Raw genomic sequence first — 26521 nt, 5'->3', positions numbered from 1 at the left:
AGATATATTTTCACCGTTTTTCTCTAAGGTCAAAGCTGGTGATTAAATCTTTACCATTGTTAGTTAGTATTAGCTCAGTCCATTACACTCAGCACCATTCAGGAAGCAAATAGAGTGGACCTATCAGTCCTTTAAAAGCTCATATCTGGTTAGCAGTAAAGTTTTAAACCAGATCAGTTTTGGAAGTGCAAACAAAACTCTATATAGCTCTTGCTGCAATAAAAATCAATATAAATTGCACCTTAACTACAGTTCTAAGGAAGAAAGCTACTAAGCACCCATCAAATGCAGTAAGCGTTTATTTTCAAAGCTTTTGCCAGAATAATAGATGCCACCCACCAAACATCCTTCTGGCATGTTATGGCATAGTACCAAGGGAGTCCATTAATTTATGGGAAGTAACTCTGGAATGTACTTTCAACATAACCTTTACAAATTTACTGCAGTATCAAAGAAAGCTTCACAGACTGGTAGCAAGGATTGATGACTATATTGGTGCAAAACATTAAAACCCTCTTTATACTTTTTTTTAGTTTTTTTTTGCAAGGTAAACAAGGTTAAGTTGCTTGCCCAAGGCCACATGGCTAGGTAATTATTAAGTGTCTGAGACCAGATTTGAACCCAGGTACTCCTGACTCCAGGGCCAGTGCTTTATCCACTATGCCACCTAGCTGCCCCCTCTTTATACTTTCTTAAGAATTTTTTTTTCCCATTGAGAGGATTAAAAAAACTAATACAACCTTTTAGATTTTGAAAATATTTTTTCAAAGCAAGCTTCTTATCAACAGTACATGTTTAGTATGTATAGTGAATTCTTATGTGTACTTCTATGTTTTAGCTTGATCAATCACCCAATTATCCAGAAGCTGAACAGACACACAGGACTTTTACTTAACAAGAAAATAGCTTAGCTGCACCTGCAGGTAGCAGTTAAAATAATCACCAAGTATCAAGCAGGGCAAACAAAACAGAAATAAATGTGAAGATTGTAGTACAGATTGATCTTGCCGAGATTATGAGTCTAATATCCAAGTCCTTGCTATTTCAAACACTATTGCTTTGTTTCAGGTCCTTATCATTTAGTGGCTGGGTTTTCATAACCTCCTCCTTGAACTTCTCCCCAACCCACACTTCTAACCAATCCCTATCATTCAATACCTTCTGAGTGCTACTGCCAAATCTGTCAAGTCACCAGGCTGACCTTGCCAATCTCCTCTTTAAAGCCTGTAAATGCTGCAGATTAACTTCAAGATTCAAAACATTAGGTTTTGGAGTCCTTTATCTGAGTGCCTGGGGCTTCTCTCATGCCCAGACAATACCCCCTGCATTTATCTCAAAGGAGACAGATAAAATTTCCAGAAATTCTAAAACTTTCTAAACCTACCTCTCTCTTTTGATGGCAAGGAGGATGATTGGAAATGTGAACAAAAATAAAATCTAAATAATACTTTTTAGTACCTTTTTACAGAGCTGAATTTAACAAGATTTAACCATGCACAAAAGAAAACAATTTTAAAAAATGATGGTGAATTCTTGGAATGTCTTCCTAAAGTTTTTCCTGTGAGCCAACAGTGTCTCTTCAAAATCTAATCAGCAAACTATCAATGTAAAGTATAGCTGACAAGAGATAAGCTATTAATTAAATTAATTGTAATAGGAAAATCATGAGATAGTGTCAAAAGAAGGTTTTGCTAAAAGAGAAAAAATACTGAAAATGGTGAGCCAAAAATTGTCAAAATTGTCCAGTATTATTCAAAAAGATAAGATTTGGTGGACAGCTGCATTTTGTTATATTGTAAAGAGACAGTGTGTGGTAATACTGGATTTGGTCTGGGAATCTGGACTCCCTAAATTTTTACCACTGTAACTGTGGGAAAGTTGTTTTAATTTTAGATCTCAGTTTTATTCCATTTGAAAAATAAAGGAGTTGTATGATCAACTCTAAAGTCATAATAACAATAATAAAAGAGCATTTAGATAGTGCTTTAAGATTTGTATATATTTTATGTTCTCAATAAGGGAGCTAAATAAAATTATTACCTCTATTTTACAGATGAGGAAACAGACACAGAGGTTAAATGATTTAAAACAATAAGTGACTAAGTCTGGATTGACACTTAGGTCTGTCTTCTTGACTCAGGTCCAGAACCAATGACATCTAATAGTAGAGTAGGGGAATTAGGAGTAGCTAAGATGAACTATCCCATAAGACTATCTAGCTCCCTTTACTTTAATTATGCAGCTACACTCAGAACAGAAAGGGGACCTTTGCTATCATCTAATCCAATTACTATTTGCAGGACAAATTCCCATTATAGTTATCCAGTCTCTAAATGAAGACTTCTTTAAGATGAAATTCACTGGCAGCTAGGTGGCTTGGTGGATAGAGCACTGGCCCTGGAGTCAGGAGGACCTGAGTTCAAATGCGGCCTCAGACACTTAATAATTACCTAGCTGTGTGGCCTTGGGCAAGTCACTTAACCCCATTGCCTTGCAAAAACTAAAAAAAAAAAAAAAAGAGGACATTCACTACTTATCCAATATCCCAATGTAGCCTATTCAATTTTTGGATAATTTTAACTTTTAGGAAGTTTGTCATTATCATCATCATCATCATCATCATTCTACCATGCATGCAATTTCATTGAAGTGGAGAGTTCCTAATGTGGAAACTTTTATTACCAATGTACATCAGCAACTTCTCTGAAACTTAAGAGTCTTAGAGAGTTGTATGGGTTACTGAGATGTTACTTGCCCAGAGATCTCACATCCCATATATATCTCAGAAGCAGGACTTGAACCCAGGTTTCCTTGACTTGTCTTAATCAACAAAACACTCAACTACTTTTTCCTACTTATTTTGAGAAAAATTTTGACTCTCTATAACCTCTACATATTAGTCCTTCTTTTTTCCCTGAAGGTGTCAAGCAGAATAAATCTAATCTCTCTTCCACACAATAACATGGAGACTACCACTTCCCTTCATAATTTAAGTGGTCTAAAATCATCTTACCATTTTTTTCAGGGATGGAAGGGTTCATCTAATGCCATTTGATCATACTTCATTTATAGCTAACTAAAATTCTTAGATATTTTTCATAGATTGTTACAAAGCAATCTATATGACAAGAATTGTTAGGTGTTTGTTAGAGATATGAAGAACAACAAAAAAAGGAAATTCCTGCCCTCAAAAAAACTTTCTTGTAATTGTATGTTCATATAGATATGTATCTTATATTTGTACATTTTTGTACAGCTACCTGTGTATCTATGTTCACATATATATCTACATACATACATACATACATATATGCATTTTAAACAAAATTAAATTGCACTATGACTTTTGGGACACCGGGTGGAAAATGGTGTTTGAGTTATATCCTAAAGGAAGTGTGGAATTCTAAGAAACAAAGGTGAGAAGTGAATATATTCTATGGAAGAGCAATGGAATTGAGACTGAAAAGAGCAGAACCATGATGAAGATCGTTTAGGTGAGTAAAAAGATAGAACTAAAATATATTTTTGTATGGATTTACTGCAAAATATTCAGCCAGATGGAAGACATGAATCATATTGTTCTAATACATATTATAAAAACTGTCATAGTAGGACAGACATCTGAAGGCATAGGCATTCTGTCTGTTTTCTTTTATTTTGACCTGGTCTATTGCCCATGACTATAGTTCTCCTCTGTACATTTATGTGCATGTAAATATACATAGATATTATTACTCAATTTATTTACTTTGCTATTTCAAATATATTTTTGATCAAATTTCAGCATTCTTGATCAGTTCAAATTTTTTGCCAAGAACATTCTTCTTGGTCTTCCTAAAATCCATTTTTTTCACCCTAGCTAGAAGCTCTACTCATCAATCTGTTCTAATACATTATTGTTCCACAAAACTAAATCCTCTTCTTTGACATCATCTCTATTGGCAGCCCTTCACTTTCCAGGACCTTCTTTTCTCTTTTAAGATGATGACAAACCTCAAGTTGAATTAGAGTAGAAAACTCCCCCAATGACTCTCAGTTTTCTGCCCAGAATTTCAATGACATAACAGATATATTTCAAGTTTATTTTCCCCCCTGGCTATAGCATTTTTATACCCTAAAAATGACATCAGTTAAATACTCACTATATGCCAGATACTAGGGATATAGACAAACACCAAATAGCTACTCCAGCTATGAAGGACCTGACGTTCTTTTGCATTTACATGAATTGGAAGAAGTAGACAATTGTTTGTGCACTGGAGACTGGGTGTGCTCTTTGGAACATCTCTGATGGTACCCTGCCTTGTATAAGGTAGGGTTCGACTGTCAGGTCACATGACCATAGTATCACTATCAAATGCCTGCTTTGATTGACAGTAGTGACTTTAGCCAGCAGGAGACTAAGAATAAGAATGATAAGAACTAAGATTAAGAGGAATACTCCTTCAATGTGAGAAAAGCCAAGTAATTAGTGGAAAAAAAGAGGGAGTTTGTCATTGCACAGTTCAGCTGTGGTAGATATATGGAAACCAGGAAAGGAACAAAAGTTAGTAAGCCAAGAAGGCACAAGTACAAAGATGGAGGCAAGTCGGGGGGAACTAAAATCAGGCAAGGTCATAGAGCAGGCAGAGTGATTGGAAAATGAATGAGTTTGAAGGCTAGGACAAACAAGTTGAAAATGGTGCCAGGGTAAGAGAACATCAGAGGGGGGTCTCCACATCATCAAGCTTATACCCTCTAAGGATCATCAGCCTGAGGAGGAGTTGTTTCAGCCCTTAATGGAATTCATCCAATCAGAGTTTGAAGGCAGTGGCACACTCTCCAAAAATGGGAATGATATCCTATGGTTAATTTTTTAAAGAAAAATCTAGAAGGTCTGACCATGGGGTACTTTCCTGAGGCATAGCAAAATATAATGTAAGATATGCTTGAGAACTAGACTTCATGATCTCTGAGGTCCCTTATAACTCTAATTCTATGATCTTGATTAACTATTTCAACTCTAATATAAAAGTACAGAACCAACAACCACTATCTCTCTTCAGGGGGGTAGTACTTGAATTCTTCTTATTTGTGAGGACTTGTAGATAGAACATGAGTTTCTATTCCTTCATTTGAAAGACCAGCTTCACTTTCTACGGAGAGAGGACTTCAGACTCCTTGTATTACTCCAATGGTAGAGTCTCCCTAATTCTTTGATACTGGTTCTGAATCCCACCTGTCCCAGTGGAATATTTTCTTGCTGACTTCTTCCCTGGAATATTTCTTTGTTTTTTAAATTATTTTCTTCTTTATTATGAAATTAGAAATAAACAAATACCAACATTTCCAGATATGAAGAACATGAAAGAGGTATTACATAGATTATTCTAAAATATATATTTCTATATATGTTTTTGTATGTATGTCTGTATGTGTATAGTTTTATATATAAAATTTATTATATATATATATATATAATAATACAAAATATAACAAAGTAGTAACAACTGTGCTCTAATTTATTTCTGTCCCCTACACATTTTGATGCAGTTTTTAAAAAAATATATTGCTGATGCCAGTTAATTAGATTGTTTCACTGAAGCGAAGTTTGCCACTTGGCTACACTATTTCTCCTTCTGTAAAATGGGGATAATAATAATAAGTACCTATTAGGATTGGTGTAATGATCAAATGAGATAATATTTCTAAAGCACCCAGAATAGTTTCTGGAGATATCTTTTTCCTTTTGCTCCCCACCACTCCCTTGTAACAAATATATGTGTGTGTATGTGTATATATACATATATATATGTATATATACATATATGTATGTATGCATGTATATATGTTCTAGTTGAAAAAATAGCAACACATTGGCCAGATTTGAGAATGTACAGCTCATTCTGTGTCTCCAGTCCATTACTTCATTTTTTTTCTATCCTATTTAGGAAACTTTATCTCCCTCTAAGAAGTCTTAGGATATCAGACTACATTTGTAAAGTTTAACCTCAGACCGAGGTTGTCTGTATTACCACACCATGAGCCTTTTGAAGATAGGGATTTTACTCTGGTTACCTCTTTTAGCAAATTGTTGATTGGCTCTTAATATTCTGCTCATAGTAGGTGCTTTGCTGTATGTGTGTGTTTAAAGAATAGCACCTACTCTACAAGTCACTAGAATAAATTTCTTGATTTAGTGTTATTTTGGTCTCAAGATGAACTGTTATAATCTGTTATAGTACTAGGAAAATGTTCCTAGAACTGCTTTAGAACTTATCTCTCGCATTTTCTCTCCTCAAAAGTGCTGCTTTTATACTCCTGTTCAGTCCTGTTTGTCCACTTGTCAACCTGTTGGGCCATCCTGTTCATGAAGCAGTCCTTTGATACAGAGTTATACACAGAGCACTCAGTAGTCACCAGACTCTCACTAGCATCCAGCCTACAGAATAACAAGCCATAGCTCATTATCAAAGGTAATAGCAATTTGTTTTCTGTGCCTGCTCTAGAAATGCGTCGTCCTAATCAAAATGGTTAAGTTGATAGAAAAGAAACATGATGAATATCCAGGATCCTAAACTTCCTTAATAAAAAAATCCACTTTCCTAGGAAGAGAATTGTTTTCATGGAATGAGCCACAAAATGTTGATTTTGGAAAAAAACAGATAAATCCATACTCATTTTCTTTCTGCTTATTTTACTGATGCCCCTTTTCATACCATAGTTTCCTATTCTTTTTTAATAAGCTTTTAAAAAAACCTTAATTAAGGATATTTCAGTTATAAATTAAACTTTAAACACAATCTGCAAGTTTGCCTCACAAATTCAATATAAAACAAGTTTAGAGTCCATGATGTCATAATTATGTTTTATTATGGTTTATTCTTTCTAAAAACAGAAATACTTTTAGCATGGTTAAAAAAAAATCTAGCTTCAGTATTCCACATCAATGATGGATGCTTTTAGGTACTGGGGTTTTCAGAATGTTCTCATAGGTTTCTGCTGACTTGTAAATGCAAGGCATGATAAGTTTTCTAGAGAGTTTGTTTCACCCAAGAGAATTATCATCTTACCGGGGTTAGTATATAGCTGGCTTTCCACTGTTTTTCCAATACACTGAAGTTTCACAGCTTGAAGGGAGTCATCCACATGCATGATTGTTGGCAGACTGCCCAGGGTATCATGCACTAAGTTTGCTACCTCACGAACATCAAAGAGTTTCAACAGCTCAGAATACACTGCTGGGAAAGAGCTCAGGAACACAGCCTTAAAAATATTTTTTAAAAAAAGGAGGAAGGAAAAAGAATTAAAATCAACCTCAAATTACCATCTGAAATGAATTTTACAGTCTCATTGTTCTGAAGGATTATCTAAATTATTTTTAAATTATGTAAGGGGGGGAGAAAGTGTAGAATACCTTAAAAGAAAGAGATAAAATTGTTTATTTTTTTAAATGCAGTGGCTAGAACATCAAAAGGAACTGGAACATTTTGGAAATTCATTGATAGCCCTAGCTGGAATAGTTTGGGGAAAATCTAGCATCAGCTGGAGACAACACTAGGTAGTGGGGAAAAGCATCCAAGCAGAAAGCAGGGTAGCTGGTACTGTAACAGGGTATTTTCAGCACTACTATTGACTTGAGGTGTGATCTTGGAGAAGTGACTACGACTACAGTTATGCCTTCCACATTTTTATTTTTCCCAGGGCAGCTAGGTAGTGCAGTGGATAGAACACTGGCCTTGGAGTCAGGAAGATGGTAGTTTGAATCCTGCCTCAGACATTTGACTCTTACTAGCAGTGTGACCTTGGGCAAGTCATTTCTTAACCCTGATTGCCTCTCATCCAGGGCCATCTCTATCTGGCCACTGGACCCAGATGGCTCTGGAGGAGAAAGTGAGGCTGGTGATTTAGTGCAGCACCTCCTCACTCAAATCCAATTCATGTGCTTGTCATGGCATCACCTCCCTGGTCTTCTTTGAAAATTAAGGATAAATATAATTATTAATTTTCCCCATCACACTTTTGTTATATGGAGAGTTAATTTAAGAAATTAAATGGGAATTTGGTGGGGGGAGTTTTGTGGTCCTAATAGACATGTTAAGGCCCACAGATGACAGAGATGCATTATATATGTGTATGTGTGTGTTAATTATACTATTAACACATATTATATATTATATGTATAACATAATATTAACATATTTTATCTTTCAATACCATAATAATTCAGATATTTTCTCTGGTAGGAAGGAAAGGCCAAAAAATTTTAAACAGGTTATGGGGATGCTATGGTCCTAAACTCCCCCCCGCCCCATGATGTGGAAAGTATAATTCTACTAAAGTCTTAATACTAGGGACTGTATTTCTTATGGTGATGAAATAAAATAAATATATGAAAGCACTTGGAAAACTATAAAGCCCTACACAAACTTAAGGCATTATTATGCTTCATCAAACATGATTTAGTCGGTAACCAATGCAAACGATACTTAATGACACACTAAGTTCTCCAACCTGCTATCGCCAGTTTACAGATAACTGAGAAGCATTGATTTTTAAAGCTATTAAATTTGTCCCCATAACTTCCCAGGGGCAGTAAAGTTCCTACTATCTCTGCCCCTCTGCCTTCTCTTTAAGGAAAGAGCTCAGCACAGCTACCTCCTCATTCCTCACCTGGCTATACTACTGCAGGTCAGGTACTGTCCCCTGACAATAATCAGTTATGCTAGTCATCGTAATGTTCTCTGGATAGTTAAAAAGGTTATAAGTACTGTAGCGTGCAGTTTGGCCCTGGCCCAGGTAATTAGGGGCTGAAGATCAAGAGAAAAAAGCAGTTCAGGGGTTTTGGGAAGATAATCAAAACTATATTGGCTGTGGTGAAATGCCTTCCACAACAATGATGGAAACAGGCTGTCCAGCCACCAATATTCTTTCTGGCAATCAGAAATGTTAATGCAAATTAATATGCTTTCAATTCAGGTAGGAAAAAGCTGAAAATAAAGCAACAAAATTCTGTTATTTAGGGCTGATGGAAAGGAAAAAAACACCTATTTTAAATCATGTTAGGTGCAGCTATAAGCTGAAGCTCAATTATGTTTCTATGTAAAATAAATGTTTCTATGTAAAATAAATAAATAAGTTGAGAAAAATTACCTGTGACTGAGATAAAGCTCCAGAGCCTTTGCTTTCTTGGGAAAGGAAGAATCGAACTGACATAAGGAGCTCTTGAATACAGCATCGAAACTCTTCTTCATTTTGACCACCAGTGGCAAGAGAAAACAGCCTTCGAGACTGAACTATATACTTAAAAATATATTCTTGTGCCTAAAATTGAAGGGGGAAAAAAAGCATGCATCAAACCAGACACCTTAACAAATGGTACAGCTCCCAATCCTCAAAAGACTATTCAAGAGTTTTTCAAATGAAAGAAGAGTGGACATTTATCAACCTTTGTTTTAAAAACTAAAGCCTGATAGATATTTTGAACCTTTTCATTTCAGGAAGGACTTTTCCCAATGCCCTGCTGAGATTAAAAAAAGGATTACCAGAAACACTATATGACTCAGCGTGGCAGAGTGAACAGAATGCTAAATGGGGAGTCTGAAAGACTAGGGTTCAAATCTCTCTTCTGACATGCACACCAACCTCTCTCAGTCACTATTTCCTCATTGATAAAAATAAAGATAGTGTTTGCAGTATTGACTTCACAGTATTGCTCTGAGATGTGACTTGATATACAAAAAGCACTTTGCAAATTTTAAAGTTCTAAGCAGGGGTGGCTAGGTGGTGCAGTGGATAGAACACTGGACCTGGAGTCAGGAGTACCTGAGTTCAAATCCTTCCTCAGACACTTAATTACCTAGCTGTGTGGCTTTGGGCAAGCCACTTAACCCCATTTGCCTTGCAAAACCCTAAAAAAAATAAAAAATAAAAAAAGTTCTAAGCAAATGTCAGCTATTATTAGAAAAACCAATTTCTTCAATTTAATTTTATTTAGAAATAGGATCAACAAAAGGGAACAGATAATATGAACATCAGTCTGGAATATATTTAACAAAAAGAAGTTAACTTTCTATAAAATGATTTTGTCTTCATTACATTTTTATTTAACTTAAGTCTTGGCCTTTTTGTACAAGACTCATAAAGTAACTTAGTTATGTTGTACAATAATTACTTTACAAAATGGTAATGCCCTTTGGCCCCACCCTCTAATATCAGACAGCACAAAAAGAACAGTAATACTACCTTGTATTAATTTTATCTCTTTTTAAAAGATGATCTTCCCAAAATGCCTCTGAATAAGGAGTTCTCTAATATTTTTAGTTGAATAAAGACTAAGGTACAGAATTAATATGTGAGTGATATGACTTTATATCCAGATATTTCAATGAAATGAATGACATTCACAAAACTTCTAGCTTTCCTTATCCTCACTAGTTCATCCTATTTGATGAGAAAATTCTGTATAATGATTCCAATATGTTTGCAGCAGAAGAAGAGAGTGCCATGATTGAAGGAATAAGATCTTAATATGCCTCTCTACTATATGTAGGCATCTTAAACTCTTCCTCTCCACTAATCTAAAATAATCAGTAAATTCTAGGAAAGTATGAAGAAATAAAAGCTTACCTCTCTGGGGGGAGTCATAATTTCAAAATCCCCAAATTAAATACCACGAACATGAACTTTATCGATCACCATCAGTTCCTTGCCAGAAAGGGAGATACTTTGTTTCTAGGTATTTGCTAGTTATATTTACCTTTAGAACTTCCTGGATGTGTTCCTGCCGCTCTGCTTCTGTTATTCTGTCCACATACCACTTAAGAACTTTTATAAGATCTCTAAAACAGAAAGAATAAAGGGAGAAAATAGGCAATGCATGGATTTTTCCCCAGTTCTTATAATAATGTATAAATCAAATATCCAAATTAAATATCTATTGTGATTGTTGGAAGGCTTTTTGTCGGTAATATCACTAATTGATGACTGTGAATGATTAGAGGCCTTAATACACACACAATTTTAGATCTGTCATATTGCCAATGAGTAATAACCCTAATTTCTCCTACCTCACTCTGCAATATCATCCTTTCCTCTAAAGTCAGAAAGGGAAAAATTCTGCCTTAGCCTTTTTTTTTTTTCCTTCAGATTTTTGCAAGGCAAATGGGGTTAAGTGGCTTGCCCAAGGCCACACAGTTAGCTAATTAATAAGTGTCTGAGGATGATTTGAATTCAGGTACTCCTGACTCCAGGGCCAGTCCTTTATGCACTGCACTACCTAGCTGCCCCCTTAGCCTTTTTTAAAATATTTCCTTATGCCATTAATTTTGAATTTTAAAAAATGCTTTCAAAACAATTATAATCATATGGGACAGTAGAAACCTTGCGGAATTTGTTTACCAAGGATTTGAATTTCCTTAACAATTCCTTAACAATTGACCTCTTTGGATCTTTTCCTTAATTTATAAAAATGAAAACCTCTTAGGTTCCCTCTAGCTCTAGATATTTGGATATTCTCAAAGATTTTTGAGGCCTCTCTGCTCTGAACCACAAGGATTGAGCAATTTTTCTGCTCAGTGTCACTCTAGTAATATGAATCCATTATTACTCAGTGCTTAGGGGTTAAATTTGTATCTTTCTTGCTATGGAAACTCCTGCCACATATGGGGGCACTGTCTAGTTTTCTACTGTGAAAAGAGGAAAGAAAGAAGAGGGGAAGGAAGAAAGAAAAGGAGAAAGAAAAAGGGAAATAAGGAAGGAAGAAAAAGTAAAAGACAGAAAAGGAAGGAGGAAGGAAGAAAGGAAAAAGAAAGTGAAGAAGGAAGGAAAAAAGGAAAAGAAAGGGAAGAAGGAAGAAAGGAAGGAAAGGAGAAGGAAGGAAAGAAACCAATTAACCTTTAATCTTTGAGGACTGAGATCCCAGGACTCTTGTGCCAGGACCCTGTTCAAGATTAAGACCTCATATATTGGACCTTTTCCAAAAGCCAAGTGCATCTTCCATATTGAGGATAGCTTTTCTTTGACCGTTCATATCCCCTATATATATATATGACCCTCTCTTCTTATGGCATTTACATCTCACCATTCTCATTTATGTGGAGTGTATTTATAGAAAAGTAAACTACAGATTTTGGGGGGAAATATTTTCATTTTACTTTTATTACTATGTCTTTTCAGTAAATTTCTTTCTTTGATCCAATTGTGCCCTCTGGCTGCCTATTAAAGGTAAAAATATCAGTGAGGGCTCATAAGCTATAGTTTTGGGGATGTAACTGCACAGAGTACCTTCAATATGGGGTATCCATCCTATTGGGGTCTCATCCTATATGTTGTGGGGCTGGAGGGAGCCTGGAGTTAAACTGCTATTTGGGGATAAAACTAAAGAACTGGCATTGAGTGTGAGGGGTGAGAGTAAAGTCATATTCCTAGGAATGTAATCACCAGAGATTTACTAGCCAGTCTTCTTGTTCACACAACTTTCTTTTCCTGGCAGATGAGAGAAAACAAATCGACCCTTTCCTCTATAAGTTCAGCCTTTGCAAGGGGAGAATCTTCATTCATCTTCTATTTCATTCAACCTATGGCTAACAAAGTCCCAACTTTTCTTCCTTTAATCCCTATGGTTCAGAGTCACCATCTGTCAAAGTTAAAACCAACTCCTTTCCTTCCTCAGCTACCTCCACTGTACCAGGGTCAGGGAACATCCAGCCCTTAGGCTGTATAAGATCTGTGAAATCATTTGGTCTGGTGCTGCCAAGGCAACTGAAGACAGAACACTAAATTCAATAAACTTAGGAGTTTTTTAGGGGTGAATGAAATGCCTGATCAAATATAACAGACTAATTTTTAAGTTGAAAAAATTTTAATGGCCCACAAATGATTTTATAAATATCCAAATGGCCCTTGGCAGAAAAAAGGTTCCCCACTCCTGGTCTATATCATTCAACCCAGATCCTTGCAACATTTATTTACTGGCTAGTTCTATAGCTATTTTCAAAGAGACTCAGTGCTGTATTCACTGACTTCCTCAAAACTTATAATCTCATAATTGTAGACTTAAATTTATGTATGTTGATGTCCCATATAACAACCTGGTTTCAGAGTTTATCATTCTTTTTGCTCCCATGATCCATATCTTTCATCCCAGAGGGATGGTCAAACCATACTTAACTTATTATGACCCCTAATAACAATACTACCTCTCTGATCAAGAATTCTCAATTCCTTTCATAGACCATGATCTCCGGTTTTATATCCTTTACTCTTACTAAACCTGTTCTTAATCTTCACAATAATTTCTAGTCTAATCTCAATTGGGCTCTCACTGATGCAATAATTTTTTTCTTCCTTGAATGACTTTCTATAACACTTCCCATACTGATTATCCAAACTTTCTGTTCTCTCCAAAAGACCTTAGAATAACCCTCCCCTGTTCACTTTTTTTTAAGTTTTTGCAAGACAAATAAATGGGTTAAGTGACTTGCCCAAGGCCACCCAGCTAGGTAATTGTTAAGTGTCTAAGGTTGGATTTGAACTCAGGTACTTCTGACTCCAGGGCTGGTTCTCTATCCACTGTGCCACCTAGCCACCTCTCTTGTTCACTTTTAGAAGATTTTGCTTCCCATTTGACCAATAAAAGGGAAGATGTTTTCTATCCTTGCTCTATACCTTAAAACCACTCTATATCACTCTAGTCCCTACTCCCTACTTTGTCTCTGTTTCTTGTCAAGACCAACTCCTCTGTTTTTCTCCTTGAGATCTGTTGTCCTCTCCTCTTCTTGAAGACATCCCTTCAAACATCTCTCTTCAGAATGTAATCCATAAATATGCCTTCAAACTTCTATTTTTCTTTTAAGGGTACCACAACATTCATCTTGTCAATCAGCTTTTTTTTAATGATTAAAATAAAATTATTTATTTATTTATTTTTGAGTTTTACAATTTTTTTTTCCCAAATCTCGCTTCCCTCTCCCCATCCCCCATGAAGGCAGTCTTATATAGTCTTTACAATGTTTCCATGCTATACACTGATCTAAATTGAATGTGGTCAATCAGCTTCTTCAACTAGAAGTCATTCTTGATTTTTTTTCTCTCATATATACCAATATCTAATCACTTGCCAAGGCTTATCGATTCTACTACCACATCATCACTCTATTTCATCCCCATTTTTCAGAATTACAACAACCCTAGTTCAGTTCCCATCACTTCCTTCTTGGTCTATTACAATGGTTTAACTGATTTCTTTCCTCCCAGTTTCTACCCTCTCTGATCCATCCTCCATATTACTATCAAAGTTTTCCTAAAGCAAAGGTCTCACTACCACCTATCTGATCAAGAATCTTCAATGACTCCCTGAGACATCTGTGATAAAATATCAAAGCTTCCATTTTTGAATTTAAAACTCTTCACCAACTATCTTCAACTTACCTTTACAGAACTATTTCAAAAAGCTTCCATTCATGCCAATATGTCCCAGATGTGTTATCCTGACTCAATTGTGTATGCTATTGAACAGACTATTTCCCAAAACTGGAATATCTTTCTTGTCACCTCTGCTTCTTCTTATAAGCTTAGTTTTCTTCAAAGACCAACTGATTTTCTCCTATTTGAAACTCTTTTCTGATCTGTCCTCTGTAAAGATTTTTCTCCTTCCTTTAAATTAACATATTTACTTGTGTACAAAATAATGTAAGCTCCTTGAATTTCTCATTTTTGTTTGGTAACATGATACCAAAGTGCCTTACACATAGAAATGAATTAATGAACACTTAACAAGTTGAATTAAAAGAGTCACTCAAACCTTTTGTTCTCTGTCTTCAAACCTGGGTTCACTTCATTTACTGTGCCTAAGAAAGTTTCATCACATCTAAATTTCATAAAATTTTAACTATTCTTTAAGGCTTAGCTTAAATTACTACTTCTGCATTAAGCTTTCCTCTTTACTCCCAGGCCAAACACTTCCCAAAAGTTTACTGAAAGGGCCAATTATACTTTAGGAGTATGATTTTTCAGTTCAATTTAACAGTTAATTTAAATTTCTCCAAGAAAAAGTTGGCAGATGGCTTTATTCTATCTGGTCAGGAGTATCTTTTAACCTTTAGCTGGAGCAGTCATAGGATTATAGATTTTGAGAATAAGGGAACCTTAGAGGATCTTAGTCCAGCTCCTTCATTATCAAAATGAGGAAATGATGACCCAGATCATTTCAGGTACTTTCTGAAGGTAATACAGATTAAGGAAGAAGAATCAAGGTTTGAACCTGGGTCCTCTTACCCCAGTTCTTTCTGCTGGCTTATCATGGCCTCTCTAGAATGTTAGGTTAAATTTGTATCAAGTCTCAAGAGAATTCACAGGTTACATAGTCTTTCAAAAGGTCAATGTCTTATCTCTCAGTGAGAAATGAATAATGAAGATGCCCATGAGTTAGCCAGCTGCTGAAAAGGCTATTTTTAGGACAAGATGTAACAGGGAGTTCTGACCACCCACAGTCTTACAAGACTCCATGGTATTTATTTGTCTGCTTAGGAATGATTGGCCCACCACCTCCCTGGTCAATCTGAAATGTAGGTAATTACACTCCTGCTCTCTAAATTCCAATTCCAATTTGTGCTTAAAACTGGATGGTAGAGCTGTGAGAACACATACTGACCTCTCTCTGATGCTGCTGCATTTCATCCTAAGCATAAAATCACACTGACATTGCCCATCGATTCAATTAAACACAAAAATAACTTGCCTCATGTAAATATTAGAAGAGAAAATTTCAACATATAAACCAGGAAATGGCCAAACAAAAAGTACTCATGTGGCATTCCGAGTATTCTTATTTGCATTGTGTATAATTTCTGTTTAGAAACATGATATGTTATATGCCCCATAAGGCAGCACAATACTCTATTTTGTTGTATAATATGAATTGACTGTATGTGTACACTGAAGAAATTGGGAAATAACAGGTAAAATCTGTATTTAAGCAGAGCTATGTCTCCTTCATTCCTATATTCTTTCATTTCTTTCTTTTTCCCTTCCACTTGAACTGATGAATTTCAAATTTTGAATACACATTAGAATAGAATAGAATAGAATAGAATAGAATAGAATAGAATAGAATAGAATAGAATAGAATAGAATAGAATAGAATAATGATTTCTAATTGACAACCTACTAGGTTAGGGGAAGTTAAAAAAATGTAAGAGTTAAGAATGTTGGCTTTGGCGCAAATCTCTTAGGTAGTTTATGTGTGTCCGAGTGCCACATGTCTTCCCAAATTCAAATCTGGTCTAGACTTTCTAGGTGTGTGATTTTGGGCCAGTGACATAACCCTGTTTGCCTCAGTTTCCTTTTCTGCACAATGAACTGGTGAAGGAAAAGACAAATCAGTCCATATCTCTGATGAGAAAACTCCAAGAAGGGTTACCAAGACTTGAACATTATTTTAAAAAAACCCACCAAACAATAAAACTGAAAGTATTATAAGTCAAATGAACATTGTACTGTCAAAAATCTTAATTCTGAACCTTCATACTAGCTGTGTGTCTCATCTTTTTTTTTTTTAGGTGTGTGTGTCTCATCTTAAACACGTCAACTTTCAGTGCCAGTTTTTCATCTGTAAAATGGAAAAGGTTTGGACTAGATGATCTTTAAGGTAGCATTCACTTTCAATAGCCCAGCAATTATGATTTTGTGGTTAAGGGGCTATGCTAGAAGCTGAAGTGGGTATTTGCTACTCAATAGCAATTACCCTATGAGATAGTGAAGGGCAGAGGTTGGCAAAGACACAGCAACTTTTCCTTGGCATCTATTTTATTGTGTGCTCTAAATACTAACTGAATGAGGAGGAATAAGAAGTAGTCCTCACAGTTACCTAATTTGCTTAAGCAGATGTGGCAGAAAAGACTGTTTTTCCTCTAGAAGTTTGTCAATATCTTAAAACTGAAAATAAATAGAATGGCTCATAGTCAAGGAGAAAAAAAATCAGCCACTTAAGATTATAAAGTGATGAATGGAAAATTAAAAGAAAAGTCTTACTAAGTTCAAGACCACAATTGGGAAGCAGTTTTGTCTTGGGAATTTAAATAAGAAGCAACCAGATTTTTTCATGTTTTGTTGTTTTAAATTAGACTCAGTTTCTGGGAATATTTTAATTTCCCTTCATTTCTTCCTATGCTATCTTTTAAATTTATATCCATGGCTGGTGTTGCCTAGAAGGACTGAAAAAAGGGATAGTTTCAAACCAATTAAAAGATAAAAGACCTTACCTATATGCAAGTGCCCCAGCAAAATGACTTTCAATGTAAGTGTCCATTACAGGTTTGAAATGATGAAATTTGCTATCTTGCAGTAAGTTTATTATGTGGACCTGAAAGAAAATTGAGTTTTATTAAATTGATGCAAATCAAGGTCCTTTTGTTACCTGTAATTGAACTGTTATGCTCTTAATTTCCTATTTCTGAAATGCTTTTATAAGAATCATGACTGAGAGACAAAATGATTAATATTCAATTAAAGAAAAATTTATACTCACCAAAGAATCAAATACCTTTGACCCATATTTTTGAGAATTTTCATCTAAAATTCCAAATAAGGTGTCCAGGGTATCTTGCAGAAACTTAGATAGATAAAAATAAAATTCACAAAATGTCATTTTTGGTTCCCTCCACACCCTTTCCCCAGATAATTTTTCCTCTGATTTTCTTCAAAAGAGGATAAAAAGAGTTTACCTTTACTATCTCTGAGCCATCAATTTCTTTTATTTTGGAAAGGCAGCCTGTTATCTTGTCTGGATGAGTTCTCCATTTTAGAAGATCAAGCATATCTCCTGTTAAAAAAAAAAAGGAAGATAAATAGCCACAGGGGATCTTAACCTGTCCAACTGAAATGCTCATTTGTTAAAAACCTGAAAACTAAAACAAGCCACAACCAAACACAGAAGCCAGTGTACTAATGCTGCCCAGTCTAACTGGAAGCCTGCTAACTTAACATATCCCTTTTCTAGGATCAGGCCTTTTGTGACAAGAACCAAATAACTGATAATATTCAATGAGAATGGTCCTCACACTTGCAGGCATTTCAATTCACCAACCATACCTGTGGTTGTGTAGGGAATAGGAATAATTCTAGCCTGTGGGGGTGAGTCAGTTTTTGAAGAGCTAGAGTATAGTAGGATCCAGGCCATTTTCTTGCCACAATTCCTTCATCAAAAGAGTGAATAATTTTTTACCTTATCTTCTTGCCCTCTCTGATGGTAACAAGGTAACCTGGTGATTGGTAACATGAAATCAACAGTTCAAAACACACACATACATGTTACATGTGCATGTGCATGCATACCCAGACATACAATATATCTGATATTTAATATAAATGCCTAGTTTGCAACATAAATGGGGAAAAACTCCAGTATGGCTAGCTGATCTTTCGACCAACATGGAGAGCAGGAAAAACTATTTTAGCATTCAGCAAAACTACAGGAACAGAAAGGTTTACAGAGCATGCATAAGGGATTTGCCAAAATTCAAAAATAAAATCCAGATTTAAGAGAGAAATTTACTTCAAAGTATTTTTTCCAGCAGAAATCTAACAGGAATTCCTGGGGAGCCAGAAAGATATCACTAAGAAAAGGGAAGGGGGAAAAAAAAGAAAAGGAAAAACTACCTGAAAGAGTAGTAGCTAAGATTAAATAGAAAATTACATCTAGTGAACAGAAAAGACAAAAAACATAAATATCTCTGGGAGATTCACAGGAACTCAAGCAGTTAAATGGACAAACAGAAAACATGAACAACTTTACAATGAGTCGAAAGGATATAAATTTGAAACCTTCAAGAGAAAGAGACACACAAAATTCCCAGGGATATAAAGAAATTGAGCAAATATTCATTTCCTAAATTACTATATTTTAAAGAGATTTATGAGTGTTCTATAACTCCAAAATATCTGAGCTATATTTTTCAATATCCATATCTTAATTTACAATTCTGGGATTCTGAGTTTTATATCCTTATAATTCCAAGTAAGTTATCATGTTCCTTTTTAAAATATTTTGTTTATTTGTTTTTCAAACTACATGCAATGATAGTTTTAACCAATCAATTTTTTTTGCAAGGATTTGAGTTTTACATTTTTCTCCCTCCTTCCCTCCCCCCCCCCAAAAGAAAGCAGTCTGATAGAGGCACTACATTTATAACCATGCTAAATAAGAAATCCATATTGATCATGTTGTGAGAGAAGAATCAAATACAAATGGAAGAAAGAAAACATTGGCGGGAAAAGAAATGACCTAATACAGAAGACATGTCATCATATTTCAAGTAATTTATTTTTCATAACATACAAGAGAACTAAAGCTACATATGCAGATTTTTTTCCCCCGCTATTCTGTTTTCTCCATCCATTCCCTTTATGGAGCCTTCTAAATCTGATCCCACTTTTGGCTCCTAAGTATACTGTTAACAAAGAATGATTCCACGCTGTCATATTTCATTACTCCTTTTTACTTAGTCTGCCTATCTCAATAATTCTCTCTCTTTTCTTTTTCCTTTGTCCTTGTATGTACCATCAATACTTCTACTTTATCATTCAAGGACTCTCCTAGCAGCCTGGATATTCTGTGAAAGGATGCTCCATGTAGGTGGGGAGTAGGTCAGCTAGAGCCTGGAACATAGTACTTAATGAATACTTGCTGATTATGATGGTTATAAGGGTAGCATTGAAGGAAGGAGTGGAAAAACTGATTATCCCTTTACAGGGACGGAAATCAAATATCAAAAGTGGTAAGTGCGTCAAGGATGCCCAAAAAATGTATTTATAATGATCATAACTTCACAGATTATAAAAACAGAAAAAAAGAGAGAGAAATCATCTTCTAGGGTGGGGGGGAACAAAAGAGAAAGTTTGAGGATAAGGATAATGATTTAAGAAAAAAGTGTCAATAAGACTTTAAAAAATACAGAAGCAAATTCATAAAGGGCTACAAAAAGGATATTTTGTTCTTATGCTAAATTTAGTATACACTAAGATACATATAAAAGAAGCTTACATTATCATATAATTCTCTGTTGTATATTAAAACATTTGTTTTTGATAAATAGATAATAAAATTTTTTAAAGAAAATAATCTAGCCCAGTGCGTTCCCTCTGTTTATTGATAAGGAAAGGACTCTTAGCAAGTATTGGGGACCAAGACATGAACTCAGGTCTTTTTCCACCAAATCACAATGAAGTAGGAGATTAATGGAATGTTCAGTCAAGCAGTATTTTTCTTTGTGACAGTTATATTACATGAAAGTGCAGAGTGTATGAGACTTGTACCTTAGCCAATGTTTAAAAATCCCTGGTCTCTGCTTCAGTGACTCTGTCACAACATATCTCTGAACTACATGTCATTGTCTACCACTCCAAATTTGAAATTCATTTGAAGTTCCATTCAATCAACATTAATACCTCCACTGAAATATATACTAGACAAGATAGAAAAAAATTATGATGGAGTCCTTGCTTTCAAGGGGCTTACAATCTACTTTTATAATCAAAGCAACTAAATAGCATACTGGATAGATGGCTGGCTTTAGAATCAAGAAGACTTAAGCTCAGATTGCAGTATCGGACATCTATGAGATATGTGTCCTGAGGCATTGTAAAATAGGGAAAGTAATAGACCAACCTTAGAGAGTTATGATGCAGATCAAATGAAATAATTTATATAAAGTACTTTGATAACATAGAAGTGGTATAATGATGTTAACTCTTCTTCTTACTAGAAACACAAATAAAACACATCTAGCATACTTTCAAGGCTCTTGAAACTTCACTAAGTTTTCCATAATAGTGCCAAGCTATTACATTTCTTGGAAAATCTTCATGATTAAGAGTATGCACTTCTATCTTATTTTGCATAATAGTTATTTGTATACATGCTGACCAATTGTCACCTATAGGTAGATAAGCCTCAAAGCTTCAAAGTGACAGAATCTCCTCCTCCCAGAACCCTGGTCCTGTCATAAACCCAGTTCCTGCAAAAATCATGTGGGGAACCAACTCGTGAAGAAAAGGAGTCAGCAGTTCTTACTAACTGCCAACCAGCTCCTTCTTGTAGGTCTGATAAGCTAAATTAACTGAGATAGCACAGTACTCCGAGCAAAATACAGAAGCAGCCTAAGCCAGATAAGTCACTACCATGTCATTAATCTTGGATCCTGATGGAGACAGCTGAGGATCCCGAACCCCAAATCTCTTTCTCCATTTCCATCTTGAATTCATCAAAGAGGAAGCAATCACAGTGGGGAATCTAGTTCCCTCATTAACAACAAATGCTAACCAACTGACAGTGATGGAAAGCATACCCAAAAGTCCTGGGAGAAGGAGCACAGTTATCCCCTCACCACCCTCCCACCCCGCCAAAAAAAACCACTTTCCTGCTTCTAGTCCAGCACTTGTATTTACTAACCAAAGAAACAACTTCCATGGAGGTGTGACTTGGCAACTGTAGATACCACAATTACTGAAGGTCTTAAAAAGAACGTTCTTCCCTTTAAAAAGTCCTTGGCACTATCAAATGATTCTACCTCAGACACATATGACCTTATCTACAGAAATAACAATTAAAATGATATATTGCCAGTGCACCCTAGGGATCATAGCACTTTTCTATAAGATTTACATCTGAAACCTTCTTTGCATAGTCACCCTCATAAGAATGAAGTTTCTTTGAGTTTAAGTGAAGTCAAATTTGTAGCACTCAGCACCGTATCCAGTACACAGGTGGTGCTACATAAGTACTCAATTCCTTCCCTTCCTTGAGAATAATGTCTATTTGTTTTCAGCATAGTGCTTTTAACACAGAAAACATTAATAAATGCTTTTTTAATTCATTCATTCACTCACATCATTGCATCATTCCACCTATCAGAGTGGAATATGGAATAATAAGTAATAAGCAATAAGCATTTGCAGCCCAGAGGCATATTTCAGTTCTCTTTCTAGTTCTCCTACACCTAGTGCAGTGACATAATAAATGCTAAGATGTCTGTTTGTTGCTTAATATTGTAAATATGATTTATTTCACCCAAATTTAGAATTAAATGTGAAATATAGTTTTCATGCTATCATTATTCCTAATCCTATCATTTGAATAGTATTAAAACTAAACAGAGAGAATGGCAATGGGGTATATATTCTGCAAAATCATTTCCCTTCCCCCTTCTTTCTGTTCAAAATATATTAGTCATTTCCTGCTTATTTTTATCTGAATTGCTTTTTAAATGGACATGTTTAAATGAGGTCAAAAATTATAATTTAACATTTGTAAGACTTTAATTGCACTAAAAATAACATCTGAAAAACTGACAGTCCTTGAAAGAGGCAGATGTCCAAAATTTCAATACCATATATATATATCCTATGTTATGTTTATTTTATATTGTTTTCCTCTTATAAAATGCAGCTGTTAATTATCAGTCCTTGGTGCTTAGTATCTATATAAATTACTAATACTAATATCCCTACCCTAGAAATAATCATATATATAATTCTAGTTAATTTATGATAGAGAACTGATTATTGTGTAGGTGTTTATAAAAATTTCCAATATGTATAAGGTTTGCAGTACTTAATAATATTTTACTGGGGAAAGTGGTGCAAGTTATTAAATGACAGGCACACATCTAATTTACTCAAGATGAACAGATATCCTGTTGAAGTAGATAAAAAAGGTGACTTCACTATATAACCTTCACCTGCTTAAATTGATAGTCCTCATAAAAATTCATGAAGGATGTTAAATGATTTACACTTATTTACAAAGTTACACCAATGGAGATTTTAATTAATTGGTGATAAACTCTGAAAGGCACCACAGCAAATTAAATAAAGAATAAATCTTGGAGTTAGCAAGATCTGTATTCGAGTTGCTCCTCTGATACATGGAGTGATATAAAATATCAGCTCTCAGGGCTCCAGACTATTCTAAAACATTGTAAATTACACACAAGTTGAGAGAGACAGACAGACAGCAGACCATTTTCATGTTCAGTAAAATTAAACACACACATATCTGGGGAGAAACTAATAAAAATGTAGAAAACTACTAAGAATTCAACTTGTTTATATATATTCTGTACTGAAATGGAAAAGCAATTCGAAGTTGCTCAGTACTGTAGTATTATATATCATCCCCCATACCCACCACCCTGCCAAACAGATAAACCTTTTTTTTTTTATTATAAGTGATAGATCATGGAGAAGGAGAAATATCAAAGAAAAAATACCAATACTTATACACAGGAATATTTTTGAGAAACCATATCTTACAATATGTGGTTTGTTGTGTCAACATAATGAATCTGCCTTATTAGTCTGACATTCAAGATGCAAGCCAGACATGAAAAGCTAAAAAAAAAATACATTTTCTGCCTTGAGTACAGACAATTGTTTCCATAATGATCTACCAAGAAGATGGGCTTGCTTTATTAATCATAACTTACTAAACAATCAATGTTATACAAAGTAATGTTAGAACAGAAAAGCAATATCCATCTAATTTAAACAAAAACAGCTTTTTATTCAGAAACCTGCAATCCAGAAACCTGGATAAGGAACCATAAAACAACAGATTAAGGTGGTACTTCCTTTGTTCTCTCATGTTTTGAAGCAGCTATGTTTTGATGACTTATTCTAAGGGTTATACATTTGGTTTCCAATGTTGAGCTAATTTTAGAGTCATTCTTAAACTGGGTACATCCGATGGATCACTGAGTACCAGTTGTTTTTATCTTATTAGAAAAAGCACACACAAAAGGAGGAACAAGATTTTCTGGTACAAAATTATTAAATATTTCAGAACTTATTTGGAAATGTCATTTATAAATTCAATGGAACAAATAGCCTTCAAAGAACCCACCTACCATTCTGTGTGAGTTTAGTGGAACAGAGGAAAGATGTGATCCAAAAGGACTCTTTAGTGGCCTTTATTGCTTGATTATTGGTCCCAAGGAGACTGGCCTTGGAAAAGGGAAGTCTGAGGTAGCGACTAGAATCCTGAAGATTTGTATTTTCTTCACACTGTTTTAAAAAGAAAGGGAAAAAAAGAAAGCAAATATTTTTTTTTCCAAGAGAACTACAAATGACATTTGACTTTAAAAAATAAAAGACTAAACAAAAAAGTTCAGCTTGTTTGTTTAATCATGCCTTCCACAATTTACATAAATAATTCCTAAAAGTTCTTCTAGCTTGAAACAGCTACTTGACTTGGTGAAACTGGAATGATTTTGTGCTTGCCTTGGCAGTACATTTACTAAAATTTGAACAATACAGAAATTAAGTGGGCTCTGTGCAAGGATGACGTGAAAATTTGTGAAATATGTTCTATATGTTTTTTCAATGAGGGCAGAGGGATGTGGGAGGGAGAGAATTTAGAGCTGAAAATAAAGTTGCATATAAAAAGAAAGAACTTAAATGATTTCAAATGTAAATTTTACAGGCTTGTAAAGAGACTAACTCTTTAATGAGGCCCAATTACTATATAAGAAGAGCACATCTGTTGTGTAGATTAAAAGTGCTTTAGAAACATTCAGTCACAATAGAATCAACAAGAGTTTAAGTATAGAACCTCCTAAATGTCTCTGGAACATTTGTGCATGTTTTAAAATTAATTTCATCATTTTATCAAGAACATTAATTTTTTTACCTAGTTTCAAGAACTGTGCTCAGAACATTACACATCATTGCCTAAAACAAAGAAAACTTACTATTTTAAAATGCTATCATAAACTACTCCAAAAATACTCCAGGCATTTTCAAACTACATGTTTCATTCTTGCCTGGCTTGAGCCTTTTCATGTTTATTTTGGAAACTTCATTCATGGTTCTATGAATGATAAAAGAACTCCTTTTGGTGAAAAAAAAATCACTCCATAGAATTGGTATGGATGATGAAGCTGAAACTGAGAGTGTAGATAAGAGTAATAAAGAGAGAATTCAATTCTGCAAAGACTGAAGAGATAACCTCCTCATTTGCTTTTGAGATGTAACTGAGGTTTCTTAAAAAATTAATATTAGTTATGCTGTAAAAGCAAGAAAACAAACAAAAACAAGAAAAATAAAGAAAACTATGTCATCAGTTCTTTCTCTGGTGGTAGATAGCATTTGTCATCATAAATTCTTCAAAATTATCTTGGATCAGTGTATTGCTGAGGATGGCCAAGTTATTTAGAGTTACTCATCCTACAACATTTCTATTACTGTATAACAGTGTTCTCTTAGTTTTGCTCATTTCAGTTTACAGTTTATGTGAGTCCAGATTTTTTCTGAAATCATTCTGTTTGTCTTTACTTATAGCAAAATAGTATTCCATCACAATCAAATACAACAACTTATTCAGTCATCCTCCAATTGATGAACATCCTCTCAATTTTCAATTTTTTGTCACCACTAAAAGAGATGTTACAAATATTGTTGTACATATATGCCCTGTTCTTCTTGGTTTTTAATCTTTCTGGGATACAGACCTAGTAGTGGTATTGTTTGGTCAAAAGGATATGCAAGGTTTTTATAAACCTTTGGGCTCATTAACCAAAGTTATTAAGACCAAAGCTTCAACCATAAATTGCTGGTCAGGATGAGGATATAAAGAACAATAAGCAAGGTAGGTATATTGACAAAAGGTAGATATTAATTGATATAGCATATATAATATATGTATAAATAATATATTATTACATATTATATATATATTAAAAATATAGGCCACTGTGAGCCAATCATAAAGCTAGATGTTGGAGACACAAATATATACAAGCAATATCATCTCTATGATATTTATATTTATATTTTATTTGATATTATATATATTTAATATTTTAATGAAGAGAAAAACCCCAAAGTTAGAAAGTCAAAAGCAGGAGTTAGGGAAGGAGGGTGCTCAGGAATGGCTTATAGCAAGTAAAAGCAAAGTTTAGAGAAGAGTTGAGTCAGTACTGCCATGAACATTTCCTTGGCAAGCCATTAAATAGTGATCTGGGTAGAGTAAGAAACCAGTTAAGAGAATGGGCTCAGGAAGGAGCCATCTCCAGGACAGAAAGGTTGGTGCCAAGAAGGTAAAGAGAAAGACTGAGGAGTGCAGCTGGGAGTGGTAGTTGGATGTTATAGGTAAAATCATTTCCTATTTTGAATATTCATAGGAACTAGTCAAGATGTACAGAAAACAGTAACATTACTTATAGAGTATACTTGAATGCATTTCCTAAATGGTTCAAAGAGACACTAGAAATTTCCAATACCATAGCTTTTCCATGATTTTGGCTCTATCTGATAATTCATGTTTAAAAAAATAGCCATGTGGTATATACTGATAAAACGCTAATTGGATAATTAAGGAAGACCATGATAAAATGTTCTTGACCAGGAGATAATTGTGATGTTAAAGTATACATCCATATCAGGGGCTAGAGTAATCTGTGTATTAATGCAAATGTCAGTCTCAAGCAACTTTAAAAATAAGACAAGTGTTTGGAAATTGCTCTCCAAGTGTAAATGTATACCATGA

The 26521-nt window shown here is 34.7% G+C and overlaps 1 protein-coding gene and 1 non-coding gene across 2 annotated transcripts in view; one reads left to right on the top strand and one right to left on the bottom strand.

The window, feature by feature from the left end:
• DOCK4 (dedicator of cytokinesis 4) overlaps positions 1-26521 on the bottom strand; it is a 345771-nt gene that overhangs the window by 146634 nt on the left and 172616 nt on the right. Inside the window, exons 17-23 of the mRNA XM_074195289.1 lie at positions 23883-24039; positions 17703-17800; positions 17507-17590; positions 17241-17341; positions 10739-10820; positions 9133-9303; positions 7053-7245 (exon numbers count right to left, since the gene is read on the bottom strand). Of these exons, the coding sequence (XP_074051390.1) occupies positions 7053-7245; positions 9133-9303; positions 10739-10820; positions 17241-17341; positions 17507-17590; positions 17703-17800; positions 23883-24039 (886 nt within the window). The remainder of the gene's footprint in view (positions 1-7052; positions 7246-9132; positions 9304-10738; positions 10821-17240; positions 17342-17506; positions 17591-17702; positions 17801-23882; positions 24040-26521) is intronic.
• Positions 24248-24350, top strand: LOC141494587 (U6 spliceosomal RNA). Its single transcript, XR_012470492.1, has one exon. It is a non-coding gene; the product is annotated as a U6 spliceosomal RNA (small nuclear RNA).

The sequence above is a fragment of the Macrotis lagotis genome, chromosome 7, assembly GCF_037893015.1.
Source record: "Macrotis lagotis isolate mMagLag1 chromosome 7, bilby.v1.9.chrom.fasta, whole genome shotgun sequence".
Lineage (NCBI taxonomy): Eukaryota > Metazoa > Chordata > Mammalia > Peramelemorphia > Peramelidae > Macrotis > Macrotis lagotis.
Note: the sequence above shows the minus strand (reverse complement) of the source record. Positions and strands in the feature narration are given on the sequence as shown.